This window comes from Epargyreus clarus, unplaced genomic scaffold (assembly GCF_041222505.1).
Source record: "Epargyreus clarus isolate Ecla_fem2 unplaced genomic scaffold, WU_Ecla_fem_2.2 ptg000016l, whole genome shotgun sequence".
NCBI lineage: Eukaryota > Metazoa > Arthropoda > Insecta > Lepidoptera > Hesperiidae > Epargyreus > Epargyreus clarus.
In genome coordinates this window covers 4,579,169-4,605,215 of record NW_027332224.1, presented here as the reverse complement: position 1 = coordinate 4,605,215, position 26,047 = coordinate 4,579,169, and the positions used below count along the sequence as shown (strand labels likewise).

The 26,047-nt window shown below is 38.0% G+C and overlaps 1 protein-coding gene and 1 long non-coding RNA gene across 2 annotated transcripts in view; both read left to right on the top strand.

Moving 5' to 3' along the window:
* Positions 1–26,047, top strand: part of LOC140748461 (uncharacterized) — a 53,507-nt gene that overhangs the window by 15,366 nt on the left and 12,094 nt on the right. The gene's annotated exons all lie outside the window — the stretch shown is intronic.
* Positions 1–26,047, top strand: part of qsm (Zona pelucida superfamily protein qsm) — a 52,858-nt gene that overhangs the window by 16,217 nt on the left and 10,594 nt on the right. The window contains exon 3 of the mRNA XM_073081259.1: positions 25,456–25,551. Coding sequence (XP_072937360.1) covers positions 25,456–25,551 — 96 coding nt within the window. The remainder of the gene's footprint in view (positions 1–25,455; positions 25,552–26,047) is intronic.

Sequence of the window (26,047 nt, the reverse complement as noted above, 5' to 3'; positions counted from 1 at the left end):
ACTCCTAAGGCCGTTTGGACGTGGGTGGTAATGAATCATTAGTTTAGGAAGGTTAGGCTGATTGCGCAAGGTTGCTTACCGGATTTAAAATATTATCCCATACAAACATGAATAAGAAAGTAACTTTTATTGTTAAACGAAATTAAAATTTCTGAGAAAATTCTATATGGATTAATAAATGAAAAAAATGGTTTTAGATGAAAATAATTGTATTGATTTAAAATTTATTATTTTTGATAAACATTATTCAAACCATTACTGTTCCACTGCTGGGCACGGGTCTCCAGCGAAGTGAGAGTTTTAGGCCATAGTCCACCACGCTGGCCAAGTGCGTTTTGGTAGACTTCACACACCTTTAAGAACATTATTTAAAACTCTCAGGCATGCAAGTTTCCTCTCGATGTTTTCCTTCACCGTTATAGCAAGTGGAAACTAATTCCTAATACGCACATAACTTTGAAATAAATAATAGTTAAAAAAAACTAAAAAATACGCTTTTATAAAAAATTCGACCAAAAAATGAAAAATAAATAATAGTTTAAAAAAACTAAAAAAATTACACTTTTTATAGAAAATCCAACTAAAAAATAGAAAATATTTTTTTTTAAATTTGAAACAAGAATAGTGTAAATAAGATAAAAATATTTTTTATTGTAAAAAAAGCGTGGGGTGCTTTTTAAGATATTATCAAAATGATAATCCTTCTACTCAATATTTATCAATAAAATATTTATAACTATTGACACCATGCACCCCACGCTTTTTTTACAATAAAAAATATTGTAAAAAAAGCGGTCCTTTATTGGTCTTAACGCAGACCTTCCGGGTCTCAGGAAAACAAAAATCGCTGATCCTGATTGTCCTAGTAAGGATAACGGGTAAAATTGTCATCGGTCCTTAATAAGTATGCCAAATTTCAAGTTAATCCGACGTTTTGAAGGGGGTTAAAATCATGTTCAAAGATTCCGTTACATACTAACATACATACGTCTGAAGCTAATAAAAGTGTATTAAAAAACAGAGGTGCCTGGGCATTGTCCTCGACCCTCCAACTAAGAGGCCGAGTTTCTTGACTGCTTTTCCGTCTATTACTGCTATTTGAGTTCAAGTGACTTTAGTCAGCAGAGTAAGCAGTGATAGCCTAGTGGTTAAGAAACGCGGCGTCTTGATCGAGAGGTCCGAGGTTCATATCCTAGGCACGCACCTCTGATTTATCAAAGTTATGTGCGTATTAGAAGTTAATTATCACTTGCTTAAACGGTGAAGGAAAACATAGTGAGGAAACTTACATACCTAAGAGTTCTTAAAAAGTTTTCAAAGGTACGTAAAGTCTACCAATTCGCACTTGGCCAGCGCGGTGGATTATGGCCTAATCCTTCTCATTCTGAGAGGAGACCCATGCCCAGCAGTGGGACAGTAAAGGGTTGATGATGATGAAGATGATGACTTTAGTCTACTATTAGTCTATTTACGACGCTTTTATTAGCTTGACCTGTATGTATGTATCGGAATCTTAGAACTCGATTTTTACCCACTTTGAACGGTCCGATTAATTTAAAATTTCGAACAATTATCAAGAACCGGTGACAATACACGATTTAAATAATTTTATCCCATTCACCTCATCAGGATCGTTAGGAATCAGGATTAACGATTTTCCTTGTGCAATTTTAGCATGGTTTTAAGTTTTTAAACTATATTTATTTTTACTCCGAAGTGTAGACGACATTCATTAAATTTTCTAAGCAGGTGCACTAAAGATTGCATCTATTTGCATATGCGTGCTCACGATGCACGGTTTGTATTGCACGCATATGCGAAACGTTATGCGAATTATTAAGTGGCATAACGTTATGTGGTTCTATGAAGTAATGAGATCTAAGAAAACATTACTTACTTGCGTTTTATGTTGTCGAAACATGCACGGATATTTAATTGTCTCTTTGTATTCTCTTTATTTTTAATTTAAGTCAAAAGCTTACATTTTCTTCAATAAATAAATAATTCTTTCCAATATTTTAGGGACATTTTAGCACGGAGACGTGGCAAAACTTTTTTACGCAACTATTTTCTATTCTCAAAACTGGGTACATTTTCTTGTTAGGAGTGAGTAATCTTTACTAATCTATGCCTACAATAATCATTATAAATGCTGCAATCTATTTTATCATCAAAATAATTCGTTAGTTACAATTTAAAGACGTAAGCTTCAACGACGGAGCGCGGGAAAAAATTAAAGTCATTGCAGGAAAGGCGCGGAATGCGTTCTATTTTTAAACTTGTGTCAATTTTTTTTTTTAGAACGCAATCGTTACCTTTATAATGCCAGTATCAATATCATTTTAATAATCATCAAAATTACAATTTCCAAAATTTTAATGTAGACATAGCAAACCAGCATGCAGTACATTTGTAATTAATCCCAGATAGGCTCAGAATCCTACCTAATGTCAGGTACAATCTTGGTTCTTTTGAGGACTAAGCTGAAACGCCTCGGAAACGTATGTCTCCCTTACCACACCCTTCAAACCAGAACACAGTGGTGCTTAACATTGCTGTTATAACAAAAATAGGTATGGCGGTGTCGCCAGAGTCGAACTATGAAGGGCTCTACCACCTTTTTGAAACTGCTAGTCCGCTCTGAACATAGAAATGAATCGCGTCGCCATAGCAAATTGTATGACTACACCTGCTCGCAACAACTTCAGAGCGGACTAGCAGTTTGGCGCGAACGATACCATTAAAAATCGAGGTCACATGTAAAAAGCGCAGGAAAAAACACAGTAATGCCGCCACTGTGGAAAAACGCAAGTATTCTATTTTTAAATCTGTGTCATTTTTTATGACATATCCGTTTCGTGTTTGCTAGTACGTAACTTAATATGCATTTATAATAAGGTTATATTCAAAGGTATGGTTCGATCTAGGTACCACCGTCACACCTATTTCTAGCGTGAAGCAGTTCTGCTCTTCGGTGGAAGAGGGAAGACTTTTTATAATATAGGAGTAGCTGAAGAGCATTCAGTCCACCTGATGGTAAGTGACTACTGCCGCCCTTGCACATTTGTAATCAACCCCAGACAGGATTGGATATTCCTACATGAGGTGAGCCACAGATGCGCCGCTACCCCTGAGGACTAAGCTGGAACGTCTCGGAAAAGTATATCTCCCTTACCACATTTCAAACCAGAACACAGCAGCGCTTAACACTGCTGTTATTAGGCAGAAATTGGTGTGGCCGTGGTGCCGCCGGAGTCGGAACACAAAGGGTTCTACCTCCAAAGCTCCAAGGCAGTTTTACATATGAAGCGACCAGATGGTCCTCAGTGGCAACGCATGTGATCGGCTTCAGGTGGAACCTGTTTTATATGGAGTTTGTTACAGATGTCCATACGACAGTGACTTGTCATCAGGTGGACTGGATGTTCGTTTGCTTTGATCATTATCTATCTAAGACATTATGTAAACACTACAATATTTTAATTCAATTTCAATATTTTTTAAATGTTGAGATCGTGTCGTCGCCTATAATTGTCCTGGCACTTAGATTTATACTTGTGGTTTGTTTAATATCTAATATAGTGAGTGAATAAAATAAATAGTAAGAAGCATAAAAAAGGACAGCTGAAGAATCTAACATTTTTTCCTAAAAAACACATTTTTGTATTGACAAAAATATTCTTAGAAAAGCAAAACTGCAAAACATCGAAAATCAAAAACATTTTTTATACAAAAATCCTTAGATGAAAAAATAAAAAAAATGTATACACATGTATGTATGGACCCAACGAGTTATTGTATCTTGGATATAAAGTTACATACTGGCAACACTAAGCGGACGCGACATTAAAAAAATACACAGGTTTAAAAATAGAACGCGTTCCCGCCTTGCTTTTTCCACAATGGCGACTATAAATACACATATTTGCCGCGTATTTCTATCCATGATATCTTTTTTACCTGACTGCAAGGAAGGGTTATGTTTTGCGTATGTATGTATGTATGTAAGAATGTCTCGTTCTTTGGCACACATTTGAAGGTGGTAGAACCCTTCGTGATTCGACTCCGGCGGCACTACCGCCATACCTATTTCTGTTATAATAGCAGTATTAAGTGCTGCTGTGTTCTGGTTTGAGATATGGTAAGGGAGACATACTGTTCCAAGGCGTTCCAGCTAGGTCATTAAGGAAAACATCGTGAGGAAATCTGCATACCTGAGAGATTAAAAAAAATCTCAAGGTATGTGAAGTCTACCAATACGCACTTGTCCAGCGCGGTGGAGTCTGGCTTTATCCTTCTCATTCTGAGAGAAGACCCGTGCCCAGCTGTGGGACAGTAATAGGTTGATGATGATGATGGATGTATTTTATTATAATTCATTGCTTATTACTTGTATTTCAATCAAACATTTTTCTTTCCATTATGTCATCGCTATTTAAACCGTAATTTTCGCAATAATTTTACCTCTGACTAATATGTACTAGTGTTATGACATCATCAAAAACTAGTAGAGTTCGTCTATACAAATAAGAAAATGGAGATTTATCTGTGATTATAAAATAATTGAAATAAATATTAAATTGTCTTGATCTCAGTAGAACTTTTCGTTCTCAATAGTACCACATACTTATATTTTTAACGACACGACACGACCTAGTATGTTGTCAAAATATACGATCTTTAAGACGTCGTAGATTTCCACGACACGGCATCATTTCGTGTACGACGTCGCAGTCACACAATGTGACGTCATTTCGTGCATTTGTTTTAGCCTTATCGTGACCTCGTGTCGTATTTTTAAACACGCTTTTATTTATCATACACGTCGTCGTTTTCCAGGACACGATATAGTTTCCGACTCGTCGTAAAGTACCACGATATAATATAATGCCGTAATGATTTAACTCTATCACGACACTATTACGTCTTTTGCACCGTGTCGTGTCGTGTCGTAGATTTACACGGCATCTTTGTTACCAACATATCAGGATGCGACAGTCATTACAATAGGTTTACAACTTCAAAAGGTACAAAGCACACTTTCTACAGCTATTAGTTTCTGATTTCACTTTCAAAGACACTAAAGGCAGCCTTTTGTAATGCAAACTCAACCACAGACTAAAATAGACATGACACAGTTTAGAACTAATATTATCTGTGGTTTTTCTAGGCACTACAACGTCTTGACACATTATTGTCCCACTTCTGGGCAAAAGTCTCACTCTCAAAGTTAAGGTTTAGGTCATAGTCCACCGCACTGGCCAAGTGCGTATTGGTAGACTTCACATACCTTTGAGATCTTTTTTAGGAATTCTCAGGTATGTAGGTCCTCACGATGTTTTCCTTCATCGTTATAGTGATAATTGATTACTAATATGCACGGAATGTAGAAAAATCAGAGGTGAGTGATTTTTTTATGACGCACGTCGTAGATTTTCACCACACGACCGATAACTTTCAGACACGACCGACGTCTTTGCGACACGATAACAACTTACTGGCACGATCGTTGATGTTACGACACGATGAATGACGTTGCGATGTTACCGACGACATTGCAACACGACCGACGACTCACTCCACGACCGACGACCTCACTCCATGACCGACGACGTTATGACACGACAAATGACGTAGCGTTGCGACCGACGACATTGCAACACGACCGACGACCTCACTCCACGACCGACGACCTCACTCCATGACCGACGACGTTATGACACGACAAATGACGTAGCGTTGCGACCGACGACATTGCAACACGACCGACGACCTCACTCCACGACCGACGACCTCACTCCATGACCGACGACGTTATGACACGACAAATGACGTAGCGTTGCGACCGACGACATTGCAACACGACCGACGACCTCACTCCACGACCGACGACCTCACTCCATGACCGACGACGTTATGACACGACAAATGACGTAGCGTTGCGACCGACGACATTGCAACACGATCGACGACCCACCGAAACAGCTACACGAACAACGACATTACAATCCGACTAACGACGTTACATGACATTTGGCATGGCGACACGACGGACGACTTTGCGACTAATGCATCACGACCCGACGTCATATCATAAATGTCCTTCAATTAGTGGCAAAAACGAGGTGTCAGACCACAAACACAAAAACTTAGAAAATGTCAGCCATTTTAAAATAACAGAGATGAACACAGATTAAATATTTTTTGCATTTATTTTAAACGGACATAAACAATGGCGTTAATTTAAGGTAACAGCCTTCTGGGAAGTAAATATCAGTAATTAGCTTGGATGGGAGCTACACGGATAAGTTTAAACTAGAAATGACACTTTAATAAATGGTCACTTATAAGGTAAATGTCGCAAAAAGTGGTAGAACCGTTGTGGTTTAACTCCCGCGGCACCATCGTAATATTTACTTCAAAAAGTACCAAAAAGAATTAAGATATATCCATTATCCACAGGCATTTTCTAAGCGGATATTTTTCTGTTCTTTTTAACAGGTCCATATTAATATTTCCTGTTTGTTCAATAGACAACTATGACTAATTAAAACACAATTTAAAGATGGAGGAATCTTTTGTGGTTTGATTCCGGCGACACCACCGCCACACCCATTTCTACCTAATAACAACAGCTGGCTTACAGGCTGCTGTGTTCTGTTTTGAAGAGTGTGGTAAGGAAGACATACTTTTCCGAGTCGTTCCAACTTAGTTCTCAGGTATAGGGACGCATATGTGGTTAACCTCAGGTAGGAATCTAATCTTATCTGGGGTTAATTACACTCGTCCATGGGCGGCAGTAGCTACTTACCATCCGGTGGACGGCATGCTCGTCTGCTACTCCTATATTATAAAAAAGACACAAACACATGTACACAAGAACCCAGACCCAGAAAACTAGACAAAAAATCTATCTAGACATCATTTTTTAATAACCTAACGTCTATGATACAATTCTTTTGTAGATTGAAGTCACATCCAGTACAACTTTAGCTCCACAACGTACCAAAGAAACCAGGTATTTTTAATGGGCCTCTAGTTTAAAACAAAGCTTCATTCTTGTTAATTTATTTTACAATTTTCTAGATCATATCTCCCGCTAACAAGTTTGTGACAATGCTGGCTGTATGAGAATCCTTTGCCTGTTGGAAAATAATAAGTCAAGTGCGAGTCGGGGTTGGGAGGCGGGTTCCGCGTATTAAAAATAATTTTGTTTTTAAAAAACTTTAAAGATTATTTTTAGCTGTTGCTGTTATTTTTGTACAAAATAAAATTGTGAAATGTGTCACCGCATATACAGTGTTCTATACATTTTATGTTTATATTTTTTATAACAAGAGTAGCAGACGAGCATGCAGTCCACTTGATAGTAAGTGGCGACTACCGCCGAAGGACATTTGTAATCAACCCCAGATAAGATTAGATTCCTACCTGAGGTGCGCCATAGATACGCCTACAATGCCTCGGAAAAGTATGTCTCTCTTAGTACACCCTCCAAACCAGAACACAACAGCGCTTAACACTACTCTTATTAGACAGTAATAGGTGTGCCGGTGGTGCCGCCGGAGTCGAACCACGCAGGCTTCTACCATCAAAACATATAGAAACGTTTTCCATATTCCAATACGGAACTCTAAACAAAAGCGAAAGCAACTCACGATTTATTTTTCGAGCTAAAGCTTAATCAGATTTGAGCTTTAATGTATTTCTATTAGCTTTATTTAATTTATCTTCGTGTTTGTTTGCGATTTTGTTTTATTCATTTTACTTGACTGTGGAGGGTAATGTTTTTTTGAGCTCATGTTGCATTCTTTGGCACGATGTAACTCAAACGGCTTGACGGTACATATCGCTGCTTTGCAAGAATACTGGCACAACTCAAAAAAGGTAATTTTCCAGGGGAGCCAGTTTAAAATTAAACAATGTTTTTGTTTCGAGATCTTTTTAATAAATGAAGTTAATATAAGGGAAAATCAAGGTATGGATGGAGGTAATATAAGAATATATATAGGTAACAACAGTACAGTTAGACCTTAAAATAGGAAAAATTTTGGATTAAACTGTACCTTTAACTGAAAAATTAATTTTGAGTTGTGTTGTTATTTTTGGAAAGCAGCTATTTCAAATGTAGTTGGGTTCGTCTAAATTGTGTGAGTAATATCCTAATCCTAATATTATAAATGCAAATCTGAGTTTGTTTTGTGGTGACCATTATAGTAGGGGAAGATGCTAAATGTGTACAAACTCGAGCGTCTTTGAAACCTATACGATTGTGTAGATTAGACGTTAGAATGCAGAAAAGGTTTTCTTATTCTGATGATTTGGAAAAAAAATATATGTATATATATATATGTATGAGAATGTATGAAGAATAATGTATTTTCCTAAAAATTAGCATTTTTCTTTAGTTTATGATACATAATTACTTCCCAGGAATTCATGCTAATAAGTGACACTCCTTTATATTAAAATTCCTATATATTAAAAAGAAAATTGAACGCGCTCGAGCATGTCCAATGATAGAATTTTTTGATTGTGCAAACCCCCCGACATAGTAAGCTCATTTATGGTTTGGGATACTCTATAGGGTGTAAGGTATCTCCCAAATCTCAGTCTGCCGCTCGAGACACTCCCAAAGTCCCGTCTTGGGCTCCCAACTATAATAAAGAATCTCACAGTGAGAAAACATGACAAATGTTTTATAAAACTCATGTTAACATGACATTACATATGGCTATCTAAATAAAATCTTTCACATACGCCGTTTAAACGAACAAAAAGATAAACCAAACTAGATTATGGTCATAATCTACAGTAAATTTTCCCAGCGATAATATTATGATGCATAATTGGAGAAGTTACTGATTGGATCGACAGGACGGTGTGAACAGAATTACTAAATTTACCAGCAGATGAACTGCAAGGATACCAGAGAAATATAAAAAAGTTTTCAAAGGTATGTGAAGACTACCAATACGCACTTAGCCAGCGCGGTGGATTTGCCCAGCAGTGGGACAGTAATGAGTTGATGATGATGATGTTTCTTGATGATGATTCTTCAATGTAATTAACTGTTAACATTAATTAAAGTAATCAATACTTTGCAAGAATTCTCATACAATTATAGTAAACAATGTGTTGGCGTGCGAGTAGATGGTATCGTGTGCTTCTACTCTATCTAATGGTAAGGTTTGCATGAAAGCTGATTAAGGCTTACTTTCTATGACGATCTGCGGGGCTGTCAGCATACCGACGCGCAAAGATTCCTGGGTTTAAATCCTGGCCACACAGATAGACCTCTTTGAAGGTGGAAGAACCCTTTGTGGTTCGACGCCGGCACCACCACCGCCACACCTATTTTTGCCTCATAACACCAGCGTTAAGCACTGCTGTGTTCTGGTTTGAAGGGTGTGGTAAGGGCGACATACTTTTTCAAGGTTGAGCTTACTCCTCAGAAGTAGCGGCGCATCTGTGGCCGACCTCAAGTAGAAATGTAATCCTATCTAGGGTTCATTGCAGATACGGCAGTAGCCACTTACCATCAGGTGGACTGCATGCTCGTCTGCTACTCCTGTATTATAAAAAACCGCCCCAGAATAGACTTCCCTGTGACGTGGGTGCCATGAACATATACAACCCAAACTCATAACAGAAATATAAAATCATTTAACCCGGAACCTTTGCATGTCAGACCGATATGGAGACCACTTCACCACGTGGGTCGTCATTTGAGAGATTTTTTTGTATGATCGTGAGAAAACTAATGCACCGTGCTCTGATATAAAAGGGACATAGGGCAACACCTAACTAGATACCTATCTAGTAATGTACCTACATTACTGCCTCCAGCCCTCATAGCCGAGTTAGCATAGCAGATCCGGTGCGGATAGGCTGAGGACACACCGAGACTTACTTTAGGGAAGATGCCGTCACACAAGAACGACATATCATATGTAATACCTTGTTCTTTATCTGACGTATAAAGCTAAAGATACACTGAAATTTGACGTCACAATTTAGTAAAAATATGAGTGGCCGTCACGAAATCCACATGATTGTTGAAAATTTTGTTTTTTTTTTTATAATATAGGAGTAGCAGACGAGCAAGCAGTCCACCTGATGGTAAGTGGCTACTGCCGCCCATGGATATCTGTAATCAATCCCAGATAGGATTAGATATTCCTACCTGAGGTCGTCCACAGATGCGCCACTACCCCTGAGGACTAAGCTGGAACGCCTCGGAAAAGTCTGTCTCCCTTACCACACCCTTCAAACCGGAACACAGCAGCGCCTAACACTGCTGTTATTAGGTAGAAATAAATTAGGTAGAAATGTTGTATGTTACTATAAATATGGTACAAAGGCCTGGAAAAAATATCCATTAATTGTACTTAAGGGACATAGTGAGTAACCGTCACACAAGGACATTCAAAATAAGTGTGCACATAAATATCATGCGCGAAACCACTGTAATGTATCGTGTTTGGGTCACCTTATGTCAATAAAGTGACGTAGGGCAACACAATTACATTATTTACTCTTTATTGACCATGTTAAAAACAGTGCGGTACGAAAGGCCGACTTAATGCTAAATAGCATTATCTCCCAGTCAACCTTAGGGATGTGCAGAAAAATTGAAGGCGGTACAACTATACTAAAAATAATAAAAATAATAATAAAAAGGAAAATAAATAAAATAAAGTGAAAAAAAGGGGAGAAAGGAGAACATGAAAAAAGAAAGAATGTGAGAAAGAAAAAGAAAATAAAAGAAATAAGCTATAAATAGATGAGAAGTAAATACATTTTAAAATAAATGACTATGTTACAGCTGTTGCCTACAGCCCTCATAGCCGAGTTAGCATAGCAGATCCGGTGCGAATAGGCAGGGGGTACACTGGGACTTTAAGGAGGATATAAGTTACCGTCACACAAAAACGACATTTTGTGTGGTAAATCCGGCGCGTATAAGCTGGTAGCTCACTAAGACTTTTTTATAATATAGGAGTAGCAGACAAGCATGCAGTCCACCTGATGGTAAGCTACTGCAGCCCGTAAACTTCTGGAATTAGCTTTAGATAAGATTAGATACCGACCTGAGGTCGGCCACAGATGTGCCGCTACCCCTGAGGACTAAGCTGGTGCACCGGAAAAGTATGTTCCTTGCCACACCCTTCAAACTGACATAGCAGCGGTACACTGCTGTTATTAGGTAAAACAGGTGTGGCGGTGGTGCCACCGGAATCGAACCACAAAGGGTTCTATCACCTTCAATCTACCTTCTATCACTTTCAAGGATTCAAGCTACATTAATCTTAAAAAACTACCAACAAAGTGTTGCCAACATTTTAATTTATTATTATTCGTTAAAGCAAAATTGTATGCATTTTAATATGAAATTATTCATTATTATACTTATTATATATCTTACTATGTCCCTTCCATATAATTTCTTTTATAATGAACACAGTATGAGTCTACCTTGACACTAATATGAACATATGTTACTCGAATGCATATAGTCTGAATCAATACTACCACGGTCGAATTATGCAAACAGTAGGTTTGTTTTATTTAAAACCAGCTAACCCGGCAAACTTTGTACCGCCTCAAAATCTATTTATCTAATATATTTCATAATATAGCCTATGTTACTCGTGGATAATGTAGCTTTCGAATGGTGAAAGAATTTTTAAAATCGGTTCAGTAGTTTTTGAGCCTATTCATTACAACTAAACAAACAAAGTTTTCCTCTTTATAATATTAGTGTAGACAAGTACGTCGTCGTCAACCTTTTACCGTCCCATTGCTGGGCACGGTTCTCCTCTCAGTTTTTTTTATAATATAGGAGAAAGTGATAACTACCGCCACAAAATAAAGACTAACCGCCGCCCATGAACATCCGTAATCAACCCCAAATAGGATTAGATATTCCCACCTGAGCTCGGCCACAGATACGCCGGTACCCCTGACGACTAAGCTGGAACGTCTCGAAATACTTTTTCTGTCTCCCTTCAAACCAGAACACAGCAGCGCTTAACGTGCTGTTATGGCGCAGAAATAGGTGTGACGGTGGTGCCGCCGGAGTCGAATTACAAAGGGTTCTACCACATTAATTATGATTTGCAGTAACGATGAGGGAAAACCACGCATGTAGTAAACTTTAAAAAAATATACAGACTACATACAGACAGACGGACAGACAGTGGAGCCGTACCAATATCGTCTCATTTTTACCCTCTGGGTACAAAAAAAAATTATAATATCATTCGTTAACACATTAAAAAGACCTTTACTAAACTCAGGGCTACACACACACAAACATTCAGACCCAGAACAGAAATTAGATTGTCTGGCCGGGGAACGAATCCGGAACTGCGCGCCAGAGTATGGTGACCGCCCAGTGTACCACAAACCCACAACAATTTCCTGACTCCGGTCTCGCGGCACCATATCCTACATACACCATATACTACAGTATATCCTATTGACATACTGTAGTATTAGGTTAAGATTAGAACTACATTGCAAAAATCCGGTACAAATATGTATGATGGTATGTATTTTAAACCATGCAGTATGTACCACCCTCCCTCCAAGGAATGCATCCTTTGAGGGAGAGAGGGTGGTACATACTGCGTGGTCTTAAAGAATGCATTCTTCAATCCCACACTTTTCATTTTCAAAGTTATGTGCATTGCATTGAGTGCATGTGCATACATTGCGTGCATGCATGCATTGCATTGCATGCATGTGCATATTCAAAGTGTGTGCAGATGCATCCTGATCCAACATTAAATCTTATACGTTGTGGTAAGCTTGTGATTAAGACGCAGCCTCTCAATCGAGAGGTCCAAGGTTTGAACCCCAGGCTTTTCAACTTATGTGCAGAAATTGTCATTATCTATCTATGCCTAACCATCTGGTTTGAAGGATGTGGTAAGGGAGACATACTTGTCCGAGGCGTTCCGGCTTAGTCTTTAGCAGTAGCGACGCAGCTGTGACCAAGCTCAGATAGGAATCTAATCTTATTTGGGATCATGGACATCTGTAATCAACTTATCAGATTTCCATGGGTAGTAAGTAGTAGCCAGCATCAGGTGGACTGTATGCTCGTTTGCTACGGTAGTTCCATTAAAAATATTAAAAACAAACGTAAACCTACTTATTTCTCAAGCGACAGCCAATGGGTAGCCACTCTCGCGTTAAAAAGTACAAAACATCCAGACATCCATTTACATATTTAACAGGTCCTTACACTAAATGTAATAAAGAGCCCTAAGGGCTAAAAAAAGGGAATTACTAATTAAACGAGGCTATATTTATAACCTACTCCTTAAATAGACACTGGGACAGGACAAGGAATCTTATCGCTAGGGGTGTGCAATGTATCGATAATATCGATCCCAAAATCTAAAATATCGTAATAAATATTAATATTTATATCGATATAGTAACCTTTTCTGAAATTATATTATTATATCGAAGTATAGTGAAATATCGATAATTTTAAATATTCAATACAAGAATAGGACTAGATCAAGAAAAATGGCGTCAAAATGAATAATAACGAAACTTGTCAGCGAAAAATGTGGTCGTAATCTACACTAATATTATAAAGAGGAAAACTTTGTTTGTTTGTTTGATTGTAATGAATAGGCTCAAAAACTACTGGACCGATTTTGAAAATTCTTTCGCCATTCGAAAGCTACATTATCCACGAGTAACATAGGCTATATTTTATATGAAATATATTTTAGAAATAGATTGAGGCGGTACAAGGTTTGCCGGGTCAGATAGTTCTTTATATATTTTTAAGAATATCGATAAATTGCGTGAAATTTTCGATATTATCGATATATCATTATTTTACGACTTCATGAAATAATCGATATTTATATCGATAATTTTACAAAATGACAACCCTAATTATTAATCACATAGCGGGAGTTTATCGATGTCGATAAAATATTTTATTTCTATTTTTAATGGAATAACGTTATATTAAGATGTCGAAACATTGACGAAGTAACAAAATAAACTCCAATCGCAAGATTCTGTGAAAGTGTTCAAGCCTACTCACAGTTGTTACACAGAAGGTATAGGATTCGATCCCCGGTTAGGCAAACGTCTAATGATGTTTTCATGTTTCTTTTTAGTTTTTTTTTTATATTATAGGAGTAGCAGACGAGCATGCAGTCCACCTGATGGTAAGTGGCTACTGCCGCCCATGGACATCTGTAATGAACCCCAGATGGGACTAGATATTCCTACCTGAGGTCGGCCACAGATGCGCCGCTACCCCTGAGGACTAAGCTGGAATGCCTCGGAAAAGTATGTCTCCCTTACCACACCCTTCAAAACGGAACACAGCAGCGCTTAACACTGCTGTTATTAGGCAGAAATAGGTGTGGTGGTGGTGCCGCCGGAGTCGAACCACAAAGGGTTCTACCACCTTCTACCGCCGATCACATATTCTTTAATTAAAAACATTGATGCATTGGCGACTCCTCTGGTGTTGTAAATGTCCATAGGCGTCAGTGACTGCTTTCTATCAGGTAGCCCGTCTGCTTTATCGTTAGTTGTATGTATAAACAACGGATATTATTGTTAATAATACAATAAAATAAACAATATAAGAGAAATAACGTACAATAAAAATCATAATTAATGACACATTTATGCTCTTTCCTCTTCCTTATATCTTTCTGTAAACTTAACCTTATGCGTCACATGTGCAAATTGCAGTACAATAGTCAGTAAATATTACATCGAACCTTAAGAATAGTCTATCACACACTTGCTACTTGCCGCAAACTCCGAACCTCTACAAACACAAATGTGTGGATAGATGTAACGCTAACGTTTGCGGCGAATACCCTTTGATTTGCCAAGAGAGCGACCTTTGTGACCCACTTCAGGAAGAACTTTCATCTTATTTGGGGTTGGTTACACGTCCCCATGGACCGCAGTAGCCACTGAACATCAGGTGGCAACATGAAATTGGTAGAACCCTCTTTGGTTCGACATACTTACTTATCCGAGGCGTTTCAGCTTGGTTATCTATAGCGGCGTATCTATGGCCGACCTCAGGTAATATCTAATACTATCTGTGGCTAATTATATATGGCTATGGACAGCAATATAGGCTAGATCTGAATTTTCTTAAAGTGAACCTATCAGCTCACAAGTCGTTGCCGCGCCTTGCTCCCGTGCTTTTATATTATCTTTTACATTTCAAACTGAGCTAACAAATTCTATAGTAATTCGTATATGATACATTTTTCACCATGTACATTGCAGCGAAAATTATATGAACGGCCTGGACAAACATCTTGGCAGATCATTAAATATTGTATTAAACGTAGCTAACTTGATACGGCTATTAATTGAACGGCTAATAAACTAGTTGCCTGCAATCATAACATGATGTCTGTCTGTCCTCATTAAATCTACTTAGCATACAAAGTTAATATGAATATGGTACTGCATTAATAATAACCGGATTCCAATAATGTGGGAGTTGATTTCATTAGGAATCATATTACTTTATTTGTCTAAAGTACGCAATAAATGCTTGATTTTATAGTATCTACATTATCTTGAAACCTATTACAAATAATATAATAAGACGAGCTTTTGCCCGCGGCTTCGCTCGCGTTACGAAGTAATATTTTCATCCCCTATTTTATCGCTTTAGGGGTAGAATTGATCAAAATCCTTTCTTAGCGGATGCCTATGTCATAACATCTACCTGCATGCCAAATTTCAGCCCGATCCGTCCAGTGGTTTGGGCTGTGCGTTGATAGATCACTACGTCAGTCAGTCACCTTTTAGTTATATATATTTATAAGTACTAAAACAGACTACGTATAAATCATATTAAAATGTATTATTAAAAGCCGCCTAAACGGTCAATTATATTGTGCCATATTGCGGCTCTTAAGGAGAATTTTGCAAGTGTTACCGGCGGAAATCTTAAGGAAAGTCGAGGAAAATATGATAAAACGGACGCTAATTAGAATTTTTTTTTTTTTGCTAACCAGAAAACGGATATTTTCTAATCAGCAAAAAAATACAGGTCCTGGTAAAGATTTACGAGTATATTAATCAAATTTACTATTTATTATTCCGTACAAAAATTAAAAAACAAAATAGGGTGATGAATTTTACGTCATCCTGTATTATACCGATATCTATCCTAATATTATAAAGATGAATACTTTGTTTGTTTGGTTGTAATGACTAATACTAATTGTAATGACTAAACTATGAATAAATGAGGCTCAAAAACTACTGGACCGATTTTAAAAATTCTTTCACCATTCGAAAGCTACATGAACCACGAGTAACATAGGCTATATTTTATATGTAATATATTTGATAAATAGATTTTGAGGCCGTACAAAGTTTGCCGGGTCAGCTAGTTTAAAATAAAAAGCGGCATTAAAATTAGAGATTTTTATATTTTATCGATAAACCACCCCCATCCCTAGCGTAACAGTTACCTCATGCGCTACTTTTTCCCACACATGTACACGGTGACACACCTGTGAAGCAGGTTTGACTGCAATGCATACTATGTCATATGTATGGGTCATATGTGACCATAGACTTAGAATTACACACCTGCCTCATAAGAGCAGTGTGAAGCGCTGCTGTGTTCTGGTTTGAAGTGTGGTAAGGGAGACATACTTTTCCGAGGCGTTCCAGCTTAGTGCTCTGGGGTCGCGGCACATTGCACAAAAATTCATATTAATTGGTCTTATTTTTGCTATAAATTTTATAGGTAGATGTAAAATGACGTCTGAAGTTGGTTACAGATGTCCATGAGTGTACTTGGATGTCCATGAAGGTCTGTAATCAACCCCAGATAGGATTACATTCCTACCTTAAGTTGGCCGGAGATAATTGTTCTCTGATGACTACGTAACGCCTCGGAAAAGTATTTCTCCCTTACCACACCCTTCAAACTAGAACACAGCAGCGCTTAACACTGTTGTTATGAGGTAGGAATAGGTGTGGTGGTGGGACCGCCCGGCTAGCGACCCCGGGAAGGACGGCGGTATGTGTGGTCGGTTCCGTCGTATACACCAGACGGTGTGGTGATACAATCTCACCTAGGCGGAGACCGACGGGGCAGTGCGCTGAAAGGACTCCGGTCGCGTTCCTTTGGAGATCCCGGAGTCCTCTACGCAGCGCCGAGATCGCCCACCGGGGGGGATTTAGTGCGGTAAAAATCCCACATAATGTGGTGGAGCCGCCTTTACATACCTTTGAGAACGTTTTTAAAGAACGTGTAGATTTCCTCACAATATCTTCCTTCCTTGCTATAACGGCAAGTGATAATTAATTGAATAAATATTTTACCTTTTTCTGACTATTAATTATCCAAATATTTTAATGCGTACACATAATTAGATAGCACAATCGCACAGTAAATCAACGTAGCTACGCTAACAATTCGAAGATCTTATGCAACTAAGTATTTGGTTTGAGTTATAAGAGGTAGCGATTTGCAATTCGATTATAATTTCATCTTTAAGCAATTACTGTCTCAATGCTGGGCACGGATCTCCTCTCAGAGTGAGAAGGATCAGTACCCTTACCATAAGTTTTTACATTTTGACAAAAATGACGGTTTTGATATTTGTTTACGTATTTGTCCATACAATTACCAATTAGCGCCCCTAGCGGATTGTATCAGAACTATAGTGTCAGTAACGTAACATTAAATGTCCAAATTGACAAATGGCGCTTTATGTTTTGTCTCTCTTTTTTGCGAACATGTGAGGTAGACAAAAAGACTTGATTTACGTATAGTAACGTTTACTCCGTCTACTAAGCAAACGGAACATAATAATGGATTGAGTAAACGTAACGTAAAATTGTGGGATGTTTTAAAAACTCATGGTAAGGGTACAGGCCATAGTCCACCGCGTTGGCCAAGTGCATTCTGGCCAAGATTCTTCTGGTATGCAGGTTTCACGTTGTTTTCCTTCGCTGTTTATGCCAGTGATCAATTATTTCTAATACGCAAATAACTTTGAAAATTCAAAGGTGCGTGTCGGGGATTTGAACCTTGGACCCCTCGAGTTTCTTATCCACTAGGCTATCACCGCTTTATGATAAATAATTATTTTTTCTATAATAATTTCATGACATGTAAGGAAGTAGTTGATAATTTACTGAGTGTACACAAAAAACTTGAAAATTTGTTACGTATAAACGTAACAAATTTTCAAAATTTTAAAAATGTTAAGCTCGCGTCAGGCACGTGACCTGATCGAAAATTCGTAATGTCATGTTCGTGTACGATAGCGCAATAAATGAACATTGTATTTTACCACATAAATGATAGTACTTCTATACTGATAATCAAAGCAATTTTTTAATCCCCAAAATGACCACTCTTCCACTCTTAGTAATTGCTACAGTGTTGCCACTTATGACTTTAAAAAACGCCATATTTGAGGATACCTCAAAAGCGTGAAATCTTTCTAGACAATATGTGACGATTACTTAAGTACAACCCCCCTCCCCCCCCCCCCTTTACCAAGCGTGGTATTTTTAAACCAGGGGGTTTAAAAATATTACGTGTCTACGTAGGCTCCTCTATGGGACACGTAATATCTAAGGAGAGTTATAGTCGTAGACAATAAATTTATATTTTTTTACAACATATAAAAATTATTAAAAATATTTTTCTCAGCTCATGAGATTTAAGTTTTAATTAAACACTTGTTATCTACACAAGGAAATGGCTACGTACATAAAATCATTTTATAGATTTTATAATAAATTGGTCCTTCAAGCCGGATACCACAAATTTTATATTCGCAATTTCCTGCGTCAGCTCATTCCTTAGCCCATTAACAGTTACCATCCGACATTGAATGGCAAGATTTATCTCCGAAGATGTACTTTTACGGTGTGTCGGCTTGCCTATAAACGGACCTGAGATCGGTTTTCATATAAACGGCACGATAACAAACAATTCGCTTAGCTGTTGTGTGCCATAGACGAATGAAAGTAAATAGACTAGCATCTCAACACCTATTTGTGCTTTACAACAGCAGTGTTAAACGCTGATCTCTGATTTGAATTTGTTTTACGAACGTACTGCATTATAACAGCATTGTTAAACGCTGCTGCGTTCTGATTTGAATTTGTTCTGATCTGAATTTATTTTAAGCGTTTAAACTTAGTCCTCGGAGGTAGTAATGCGAATCTTATATATTAATCTAAGGTACCATCTAATTTTATCTAGGGTACCAATAGATGTCCACTAATCATAAAGTGGAGTTTTTTGCTCTCTTCATGGGTATGATGGTTCTTTGTTTCTCTCTTTCTCATCTCTCTACCCTTTTTTCTTATCTTCCTATCATTATTTCTTTTATTTATTTTTTCTTTCTCTCTCCTAGGATCCCTTTTCCCTCTCTACCTCACTGCGTTTCGTTATTTCCGTAATTCTTTTTTTTATTTTCTTTACTTCATTTCATTCCTTTCATGCATCTTTTCTCGCTTTTATGCTTTATTATTTTTCTTTCTTTCATTCCATCTTCCCATTATTTCGTACTTACTATCTCATCTAGGGTACATGCTCGTTCTCTCTCGGTTCTTTTCTGTTTTCTTATCTTCCTTCTTTTCTTTCTTTTATTTTTCTTCCCTTTTTCTCTTACTGCCTTTTTCCTTTCCTCCTTACTTTCCGTCTTTCTTTAATTCACATATTTTTTTCTTTTTTCATACTCTCATTCGGACTTTTTCCCATAATTTCCTTTTCCGTTTGTTATGTTCACTTCTCTTTCTAATTTCTTTTGTTTCTTACATAAACCTCTACAACAAACATTACACCTACACACATTACTCTATGCTATTCACATAGCTACGTAATTGTATGCGATTCCACGATAGCTTTGTTGGTGTCACTGAGATAAACTTTAAGGTCTTAGATCTCGCGTGGCTCAAAATGGTCAATTTATACTTAAGATGTTTAGCTAAGATGTAGATATTTGCTTTCTGGAATTTAAAACGACAAACATACACATTGATAATTATTTCTGCCTTTATATAATATAGGAGTAGCAGACAAGCATGCAGTTCACCTGATGGTAAGTGGCTACTACTGCCCATGGACATCTGTAATCAACCCCATAACCTGTACCCTTAGTATGAGTTTTTGCTTTTTTTACGAAAATGACTGTTTGTGTATTTGTTTACGTATGTGCCCATACATTTTCAATCAACTCCCCAATTGGACTGTATCAGAACTGTGGAAATGTATGGGAAATACGTAAACAAATACAAAAACAGTCATTTTTGTAAAAACGTAAAAACTCATACTAATGGTACTGTGCCTAATAACAGCAGTGTTAAGCGCTGTGCCTTAAAGGGTGTAAGGGAGACATACTATTCTAAAGCATTCCAGCTTAGTCCTCAGAGGTAGCGGCGCATCTGTGGCCTCAGGTAGGAATCTAATCTTATCAGGGATTAATTATAAGTCCATGGGCGTCAGTAACCACTTACCATCAGGTAGATTGCATATTAAAAAAACATACAACGTCCTCTATTGAAAGAAGCCTACACCATACTGTTACATATTACTTTGTCTAAGTTTCTTGACCATATGGTCATTATCATGTAGGTCACGTATATGGCGCTATAGACAGGACGCGGCACCGGACGGACAAACAGACCGCCTCACTTTGTATTTCGTAACTGTGTTGTAAGAGTAAAAGTATTGTATATAGCGAGTGACATATTTTGAAATTGTAACAGTAGATTAGACCGAGGTACCACTGTCACAAAAAACGCTGTCTACACTCACAGTTGCACCACAAAATAAAAAGTTGCACACTAGAATTCCGTGTAATGGGTCACACACAAAGGCGAACACAGAAACACCCAGACCCAGGAAAGATATCTAATCATCATTCAGATATTGGTCTGGTCGGGGATCGAACCTGGAACTCCTCGCGCGTCAGATCGGTATGGTGACCACTCCACCACGCGGGTCGTCGATATTTAACAACTATTTCAAATTTGATGTGCATGCAGTCCACTTGATGGAAAGTGGCTACTGCTCATGGACATCTGTAACCCACAAGATTGGATTCCTACCGGAGGTTAGCTACAGATGCGTTGCTACCCCTGACTAAATTAGAATGCCACGGATAAGTCTCCCTTACCACAACCTTCAAACCAGAACACAGTAGCGCTTAACACTGCTGTTATTAAGCAAAATAAAGTAGACAGTGGTGCATCCGGAGTCGATCCACAAAGGCTTCTACCAATTTCAAATATACGTGTGATGGAGGCTCTAGCGGCTTAGGGGGGGCTTTAGCGGCTTGGGGGGGGGGGGGTGAAAGGGGCGGCCCACCCCGGGTTCCCGTTGCCGGGAGCCTTCAAAGAAACACAGTTAGAAAAAATCGTCAGAACCAAACAATTCATGAAATGTGTATCAGTCAGCGAAAAAAGGTCACTGAAACACAGTCGGCTTTTTACATTGGGGGCCTTCATTCAACTTTCCGACCTGGGCCTCCGACGATCTTAGTCCACCACTGGGTGGTGGTATATCTCTAATAACTATCTACCACTTTATTCTAACACTTTTCATCATCTTCATCATCATCAACCCATTATTGTCCCACTGCTGCGCACGGGTCTCCTCTCAGAGTGAGAACGATTAGGCCATAGTCCACCGCGCTGGCCAAGTGCGTATTGGTAGACTTCACATACCTTTCAGATATTTTTTTTTTATAAATCTCTCAGGTATGCAGGTTTCCTCACGATGTTTTCCGTCGCCGTTTTCATACTACATACGATCAAGTGAACACAAAAACACTGCAAATTGTAAAAGATACTACGTAAAAACGAAAAGTTTTCAATTTATCCCTATCTTTCGACTCGACATAAAAACTAAATTAGTTAGCGGATTAGTTTTTGTGTAGAAGGCACGCACCGGAACTAGTATGTGTTCTCGAGCAAGACGTGCGAGTGAATCTTACTCGCAGACTGTATACAGGATGGATTTAATTAAATACAACTATTATACTTAGTTTGAAAAAATAAAAACCACGCTAAAATTTTCAGAATAGCGATTTTCAGAATAGTCAGGATTAACATCCTGACTATCCTGATGAGGAGAATGGAACTAAATTATTTAATATGTGTATTGTTATCAGTTCTTGATAATTGTTTAAAATTTTGTATTAATATGAACGTTCAAAGTGGGTAAAAATCGACTTCAAAGATTCCGTTACATACATCTCGGCAGCTTGATAGATTTTTACATTGTGAGGTATCAAAAGGCTATAATTTTAAGCACCATGGTTTTTTTTTAAATAATTATCTAGTCTGTAGTGAAGATGTTTTCATATCATTATAAATTAAAGATTTCATAAAAAAAGATATTTAAAAAAAATATATTTTTGAACATCCTGTACATAAAGTTCGTAACGCGTTAAGGACTTACGATCAGATACGTTATAAGCTCTCCCTTCGAAACTCCCTTAAGATTGATCTCAAGATAGGTTGGGTGAAAGAACTTTCATACTGTACGTATCCTTATAAAAAGATAGATTACATTTCACTGACCATTGCATTGAACGATATGTATTTATTTTATTATGGAGAGTAATGTTTTTGGAGCGTATGTATGTAAGTTTGTATGTACGTATGTATGCCTCATTATTTAAGGTTTTGCAGCCCAAACGGCTTCATGTATTGCACGACTCATGATGCGAAGCATCAGAGAGTGCTTTACGATCAAAAAATTTTTTTCGCTTCATTTTGGCGGCTATTTTTATTATTATAGCCTTGATAGTTCACGGAATCAAGATATTTTGCATACTATTGTCGAGATAATTTAATGAAGATTAATTCTATACTTTTTAAAAATTGATTTACTGCAATAGAATTGGAAAAAAACACCAAAATAGGTCAAAAAATTTTCCTGTCCGTCATGTGTGAAACCTGAAAACACTGTAACTTGTGAAAAAATCCATCATTTGAGTTATTTTTTTTTTTAATTCTAATCGACGATTGTAGGTCACTGAATGCGAATGATTAATTAATTCAGTGACGTTTAATTGCAATTAATAAAAAACGAAAACTACAAGACTGTATATCTATAGATATTATGTACATTTATTCCACCAGGGGCGCTTGTGCAGTACCTTCTTCCTACTGCAGCTGTTTTTTCGGCAATTAATTTTGAACGACTTAAGTTTTTTTTTTTTATATTTCATAATTAAATGAGCATTATGAGTCGTGCACTTTTGGATTTTCCAAACTTTTACAATTATTTTAACATTATGATAACCTAAAGGTGGTAGAATGCTTTGTGATTCAACTCCGGCGGCACCACCGCTACACCTATTTCTTCCTCATAACAGCAGCGTTAAACACTGCTGTTATGAGGTGTCCTGGTTTGAAGGGTGTGGTAAGGGAGACATACTTTTCCGAGACGTTCTAGGTTAGTCCTCAGGGATAGCGGGGCATATGTGGCCGACGTCAAGTAGGATTTTAATATTATCCTTGGGGGATGGATTTTAACCTATGAGATGTTGTTGGATTCATCGAAATTGTGGGAAAGACAGGCAGCAGTCGGAGGACTTATTCAGTTGTTTGTTTTTGTAATAATTCTCTAGATTAACATAGAAGTAACACACGACCATGCAGTAAACCTCATGGTAAGTGACTACCGCTCCCCATGGAAATCTATAATCAATCTAAATATATATAACTCAAAGGTGACTGACTGACATAGTGATCTATCAACGCACAGCCCAAACCACTGGACAGATCGGGCTGAAATTTGGCATGCAGGTAGATGTTATGACGTAGGCATCCGCTAAGGAAGGATTTTGATCAATTCTACCTCCAAGGGGATAAAATAGGGGATGAAAATATCACTTCGTAACGCGAGCGAAGCCGCGGGCAAAAGCTCGTCCTAGATAAAATTAGAGTCCTACCTGAGTTCTGTGACATTTGTCACATCGTCGCTTCCCTGAGGACTAAGATGGAATGCCGAACTTAGTTGAAACGCTGCTGTGTTCCGCTTTGAAGGGTGTGGTAAGGAACACATTCTCGTACTTATCTGAGCTGTCCAACTTAATCCGCAAGGGTAACAAAGCATCTGTGGCCGACCTCAAGTAAACCTCTCATCTGAGATTGATTATAGATGTTCACGAGCGGCACTAGCCACTTGCCATACGTAAGTGGCTAGTGTACTTTATTATAAAAAGAAAGAGAATACACAAGCTGCTCTTTAATAAAATTTCGATATTCTTGACCGGGATTGAACCCGAATCCGTGCACGGAACACAAGTTCATTACACGTTCCGGTCTACCGCGCTCGTGTGAACGCCGCTTTATTTCGGGGAATGATCTATTGTTCTGTATACGGCCTAAGAATGCCTTGTTTTCTATTTTTTTCTGATGTTATAGGAAGTATTTATAAGACTATAGTAAGATGATGTAATGTAATTGGTGATTAGAAAACATCATGAGGAAACCTTGCAAAAAAAGAGGTTCTCAAAGTTCTGTAAAGTCTACCAATTCGCACTTGACCAGCGCGGTGGACTATGGCCTAAATCTTTTTCTCTTTGAGGCGAGATTGATGCCCAGTAGAAAGTAAATAGCAGTATAGCGCTGCTATGTTCAAGGTTGAAGAGAAGGGCGATTTACTCTGAGTCTCAAAAATTTTAGTTATTTGTAGAAAAATATCGTTTTTTGGAACGATTCGTATCGAAGTGTGATAAATCGATTCCCAAAAATATAGAGGCCTTAAGAATCGTTTCTCCAAAGATCGATGTTCGATCTAGATCTTCTATTCTAAGTATGTAAAAAGCTCATCAGGACCAAACAATCACTGAAACACGTATCTGTCAGCAAAAAAATGTCTATAACACATTTGTTAATGTTCTATGAACTTCGAAGAAATTAAATTTTGAAGATGAAAGATCGATTCACTGAATCGATACATTACGGGAGATCGGTTAAAATAATCGATTTATTTGGTACAAGAAATCTATTCTTCGATTAATCGATTTTTCCCTTCATCCTTAACTTATAGACGCTTGCCTGGGATTCAAATCTCGGACGGATTAAGAACCATAGAAACACGATTAAAAGGCCGAGTTTTTAGCCACTACGCTGTCACCTTTGTCTATATACAGCTCTTAAAGACTGCCGGGGCCCCTGGGCACATATGAATTTAAAGGACTCAGTGGTTAGAAATAATTGACGGAAAAATAAAAGCCCGAACACCATAAAGTCGAATTTGGTTAATTATCATTTCAATTTAGCAATGTATATCTTAGCATGACATATAATAAATTGTTTTCGTGGGGCCCCACTTCTGTTGGAGGCCCTGCACACGGGGCCTCTGTTCCCTTAGGCGGCATAGCCTAGTGATTTAATTGTTATATTAACTTTATTTACTTTTGTCTTCAGGATCTGAGCCGCAAGTGGAGTGTACTCCAGAGGTGATGAAGGTGTCCATACCCATGGACGGCGACAGGGAGATGGCTTACTTAGACCAGCTCAAACGTAAGTATCTTCTATTTGGGTATGTTTAAAAATAATGAATTAAGAAAGTAATTTATGAATTTTATTTTAACTTTATATTTGTTACAACATCTTTAAAAGTACCTGCATTATGAACATTTCAAGTGCTTATCTATTACGGTTCAAGAGATGGAGCCCTGTGACAGAGGGATACACAACAGATGCTTAGTTAGTTTTAGTTTTACCCTTTGAATACGGAACCCCAAAAAAAGAGGCTTTCCAAACTTAGAGCCCCACATTAGGATTCCCTGTGTCGTGTGTGCTATGGACACAGAGACATATGCACAAACACCCAGACCCAGAAACAGAACCTAAATTCATCATTTAGATATCTGTCTGGCCAGGGATCGAAGCCGGAACCCTCTACGCTTCAGACTGGGATGGTGACTGCTCGGCCACGCGGGTCGTCATACTGGCAAAAATAATGTAATGGCATAAAAATCACCGTACTCAGCGACTCTTAGTTCATTGTTTATAC